Source organism: Carassius carassius, chromosome 47 (genome assembly GCF_963082965.1).
Source record: "Carassius carassius chromosome 47, fCarCar2.1, whole genome shotgun sequence".
Lineage (NCBI taxonomy): Eukaryota > Metazoa > Chordata > Actinopteri > Cypriniformes > Cyprinidae > Carassius > Carassius carassius.
The window spans coordinates 1,908,979-1,915,000 of NC_081801.1; the positions used below are offsets into that span (position 1 = coordinate 1,908,979).

Consider the following 6,022-nt stretch of genomic DNA (forward strand, 5'->3'; position numbering starts at 1 on the left):
TGAACAGTGAGAACAGAAGCTCAGGGGTTCAGCGAGCTGTGTGTAGGCACTTCACAAGAGTCCTGCGTCCCGTCAGGGTGAATCCATGCTGAACAGCTCGATGCCCTGAGAGCTCCAGCACAGACCCACTGCAGAGTTAAAGACCAGAGACCAGACGTACGGGACGAAGAAATCCTCCGGCTGCTCCTCCTCCACGTATTTAAACTTCAGCTCTGGAAACTTCTGCAGGAGAAACACACATCCGTTCAGTTAATAACGACTGCTGAAACGTTCAAATCAATCTGTGCATCCCTACACAAACAGCTAAGTGCCCAGCAGGTCCACCTTCTTTATTGTGTTCAGTCCATGTTTTTTTTTTTTTTTTAAATTGAACTGAATTGCATTTTTATATTTTTATATTTTAATTTTAGTATTATCTTAATATTTCAATATTAGAGTTTTAGTAATTTTAGTACTTTAACTTACTTTTTTTTTTATTAATTAATGTTCTCAATTTGAAAACAAGATTCAGTTTCCCCAACTCATTTTTATATTTCATTATATTTCATCTATTTTAAAATTAATTTTATAATAAATTATCAATGAATAATTAATTAATTATATAGATAGATAGATAGATAGATAGATAGATAGAGATAGATAGACACTAGAATAGTATTTAATAATTTGAATTGGCTTTTATTTTTATACTTACAGTATTAATTATAATTTAAGTTTACGTTTTAGTCATTTTTTATGTGCTTAATTAATTCAAATTTTGCATATAATTTTATTTGTTATTTTCAGTTTTCATTTTAATTTTAGCTTTTAATATTTCTATTTAGCTTTATTTTTCATTTTAGTAGTTCAATTTAAGCATATTTTAATTTAGTTTACATTTTTTCATCTATTATATTTTAATACTTAGTTTGCTTTTTTTAATCTCATATTTGCATTTAATTTTATTTCATCTTTAATGAACAAAGTTAACATCAACATCAAGAGTGAGCAGAACAACAGAAATGATGCACAATGCACAACAGTTTTTGTTGTTGTCTTTCAAAACATTTCTCATTGACTCATTGTTGCACTGCATTCATGCTTCATTTTTTTAATCAAAATGAAGCATTAAAGATGCTTTATATCTGAATTATTTTACCCTGAAGATCATAACACGAGACGGATGAGATGTTCAGAAATGATGCCCTGAAGGCACAAAGATAACTCAACATCCAGCGTCACTCTCTTACGTAAAATGACTCGTTCTGATGAAAGATTATAGATTAAAGATAAATATTTATTCTGCTGAATCATGCAGCGTTCACCATCTTCCTGTGGTTTGAGTTTTGTTATTCTTCTGTATGTAAAAACATTCAAAGAGGACTGAGTGCAAATGAAGAGCATAAATAAGCATGGATAATGAGCGCTGAACACAGATACTGTGTGTGTGTGTGTTATCTGATTTCAGGTGAAGCGCTTGCTGTTTTGACGCTGGTGTAATTCCATCCACCTGTGAGGTGAACACACTTGAGTTTGATCGATTATATGACACACAGCATCACCTCAGATGCTGCTTTTCATGTTTAAATACAACCCTCTTAACCTCTGGTAAAGTGATACGCTGCGCTAGTATCTGAGACGCTAGCGGCGTGTGAGGAGGAGACGAGCGTTCCTGAGCGGCTACATTTACACCGGCCTCGCTGGACACTGGACACATTTTCCTTTCATTAATTCTCAGCCTTGATCCAACTACGAGATGATTCACAACATTAAAACATTTGATGCAAAGTACAAAAAAACCCCCAGGTCGAATCAAATGGTTTTAATGTAATTTTAACAAATATAAATAAACATCAAAAATCTCATATTTAAGAACAGGTAAGTTAGCAGCATCGATTTCTCTAATGATCTCGTGTCTCTTCAGGTTTGTGGGTAATGTTGCACGTAACCAGGAATGATGCTATTTAACAGGGATTGTATGCTATATTAAACTAACTTGAGTCTTTAAGTGAAACATATATCAGATCTATATATCTCAGATCAATTCTCATGACAATTTCAGCAGATTTCCCTCAAATTTAAATAAAATATAAAATACTATCGTATTGCCACAATGAAAATCTAATAGAAAACAAATTACAAATTTCCAAATAAATTCAAAAGGGAATTTGGGTAAATAATAATAATAAAATAAACAAACAAATAAAGTAATAAATTAAATCAATAACTTCATATTTCATATTAGATATATATATATATATATATTTTTTTTTTGTATAATATATATATATATATATATATATATATATATATATATATACATACATATATATATATATATACATACATATATATATATATTTAGATTTTTTTTATTATATATATATATATATATATATATATATATAAAAATACAATAATGATTTATAGATTGCATTCATAATTAAATCCATCTATAAATCTACTGTATCTATAGAATTTAAATCCATAAAAAGTATAAATAAGTCATTGTAAAATTGACATAAATTGTCATGAAAGCAAAAAAAACCCTCCATGAAATAATTAAATTAATCAAAGTAATGACAATAATATAAAATGAAATCTGTAAAATATATAAAATTCACCACAAAAACAAACGAATAAATAAATAAAAACAAAACAAAAATGTGTAATCTCAGAAAAAATCCGCTCCATCATTTCACTATTGAGATTTTGAAGGTTACAGCAGCTCTTGGTTTAGTTTTGACTTGCTAACTATGGCCAATGTATCAATGACCGCTGACCCGTCCCAAAACAAACACAATGACTCTCAAACATATAGGCTGACTTTTAGGAAGAGCACTTTCTGAAACAGGAAGCTGTCTGTCTGTGGCTTCGGGGAATGCCGTTCACTCTCGGCTTCATTCACAGTTCAACAGAAATCCTCCTTCCGCTCTTTTCAGAAACCACGGAGGAAAAGAAGCCCAGAAGACATGAAGGAACCTCTTTCACTGGAGCGATTCTGCAAACAAATGCTGTCATTTCCCATCAGTGCAAAAAAACCAGGATGCTGCTGCTATGAGCGACTCTCTGGAAGTCCGACAACTTTGAGAGTTCGTGGCAGAGAAAGCTTTGTAAAGGATTGTGAAACAAAAACATATGCAAACTTGACAGCACATGCAAACAGCCATTCATACAAACAAAAACGTGTGTCTAGTGAGTTTTTAGTGGATTTACATGAACGGATATGCACTTTGAGACTCAAATACAGGGCACTGGCATTGCAAATGAATTTGAGTAAGATTAAATTGCAAAGTGATGCCACAGAAAGGACGTCATCTGATTTATGCATTTCTGCATCAAAATCACTTGCCAGTATAAACCTAAATAACAGAATTTTCTTTGAAATGTGAATTCAGGTGCTATCATCTGATGAATTCAATCTGAAACATTTCCAGAATGATGATATCATATACTCATTTTCATGGCATTTTATGGCAATAAAATAATCTAATTTATAAAAAAAAATGTGAATTAAATTGTAAAAAATCTATATGAATAAATATTTATTATTATATTTACTATAAATATATTATTATAATACAATTTTAATTCTATATATAAATAATCAATGTGCTATTTAAAACTATCTAGTGTCATTATAATATTTAAATTATATATATTAGTTATTTATAATAATAATAATAAAAAAACACACCATAAATGTAATTACTTACTATTATAAATCATGGATATTTAGTGCCAGCCTCAAGTTGTCTGATATTTGGTCTATTTTTGGATATTTTAATAATAATTTTAGATGTTTAATTACCTCTATATGTATCTTTATTGTATCTAACACTAAAAGAAAAGAGGGAATCACTCACTGCTCTTGATTGAACTGCTTTTGTACTTTAAATAATCAATTTATTTTTAGGGATTCTTACATTTGATTCTTTGTTTTTCTTGAATGCGTTTGTTTAGATGCGAAATGAAAATTAGTTTTTTCTCATATTTGTTCAGTTTTTTTTTTTTGCATCTGTTCTCATTTATAATAACAGAAAACATAGCTATATTATGACTCTTAATATAGTAATTATTATTAAGAAAAGAAATAGAGGAAAAGATGCAACGTAGCAGGTGATTTGGCTTTGGATCCTTCAAAAAAACTTAAACCCGATTTTCTCAAAACTGACTTTGCCGACTTCAGACAGGTCATTTTTCATCAGAATGGAACAGAATGTGAAAACTATAACTATTTGTGACTCATTTTGCCAGCACGGATCACAATTATTCCTCATATGACTCGCACTACAGCCGTGCACGCAACTCATTAGATTTCACACATTAATTAGGACACTTTAAATCAGTCTTAGCCAGGAATAAATGAGAAATCCATGAGCACACCTGCTTTACTCTCAGAATTAAGTCCAATTTCAGGTTTACCGTAGGTAGAGAGAAAGAAACCTGGATGTGGTGTACGTCTCAAATATTACAGTGTTAGTATTCAATCAGACAGTTGCCAGCCAGCTCAACCAAACACTTATAAAATATGCCCCGGCCAAAACCAACAGCTGTGAGGTGGCAGATCTATCAACCCGAGCCGACCCAAGCTCAGGTGAGATGCAGGTGATCGACAGCAGGTTAGCTGCCTATCGGCGTTAATAATGCATCAGCATCCTATCATATTCCCCAGCGCTCTCATTGTGCCAAACAGAGGCTGCATTGAAGCGCTTTCATATCTGACTGCACAGAAAGAGCTCAGAAGTTGGCTGGACTCGCTGGCTCTATTCACGTCCTCTCAAAGTCTGTCTGTTCCTTACACACGGACCCGGCCTGTCACATGTGGGAGGAAATGAAGTGATGAGGGACTCGAGGTCGAAAGGTCAATGGCTTTCAGGACGGCTGATGGCAGAACACAAGGGACGTTTAGTCCATTCTTTATTGTCTTCATTGTGTCAAAAACATGTCAAGAGCTTGTCTTGGTCATATTTGTCCATAAAATCAAAAGAAAGTATTAAAAAATTATATACTGCATATATATATAAATATATATAAATATATGTATATATTTTTTTTTATCTCTCCCTCTCACTCTATATATACATTAATTTTCTTCTTTTTGATTCATTTGATATTGAAATTGTAATCCGAAAGTATTTAGTAAAGTATTTATACATCATGCCAGTACTTTTATGATGAGATCAATTCATTATAGTAAATTCCAATAAATATTATTGTATCAGCCAAATGAAAATTTCATGAAAAACAAAAAAAAAAACATTCCCTCAAGTTTACAAATATATTCAAAAATGTGCAAAATGTGCTTAATTGGATACATAACTAATTTTTATAATTATATAATAATTTTTCAAATTGTAACCTTTACAATATATATATATAATTTATTTATATATATTATATATATTATATATTTATATTTATATTTATATTATATATTTATATTATATATATATATATATATATATATATATATATATATAATTTGTAACCCCACAAATTATCTTCAAATGTATCCCATCCACATTGTTTCCTGCTTATTTCTACTAGTTTCTCCGTCAATGAAAGCATTTTACAGAATTTAGACGGCCGTACATGGTGTGATTCTGTAGATCGGACCGTCATGAGCCCTTGCATGTCACGATTGAGTTCATCCGAAAATCGTATGGAGAAGTAACACACAAGACAGGAATTTACTACGATTTTACAAACTCTGACGCAAGCACTACGTTCACTACGTGCCATTCATAAACATATGGATTCTGAGGACGAAATCGATTTCTTTGTGGTAGCTATGGCTTGTGACAAAAATGAAACGAAGACATGGGAGAGAGAATGACTGAAAAGCAGAGAAAAGCATGGACTTTGTTCTTAATAAACAACTTGAGGGAAGAAGGCCATTTCTGAATTTCTGCTCATTTTGCCAGAAATACAACAGGTAGTATATTCATAAATCTGAACAGCAAATTTGACAATTCGGAATAACAAATAGAAAATCTTCTTATTGGTCAACTTCAGATGGATCGCCAAATCGTCTTGTTCT

General features: G+C 31.5%; 1 protein-coding gene across 1 annotated transcript in view; it reads right to left on the reverse strand.

The window, feature by feature from the left end:
• LOC132130454 (dymeclin-like) overlaps positions 1-6,022 on the reverse strand; it is a 75,418-nt gene that overhangs the window by 81 nt on the left and 69,315 nt on the right. Inside the window, exon 17 of the mRNA XM_059542167.1 lies at positions 20-222. Within this exon, the coding sequence (XP_059398150.1) occupies positions 73-222 (150 nt within the window). The 3' untranslated portion in view covers positions 20-72. The remainder of the gene's footprint in view (positions 1-19; positions 223-6,022) is intronic.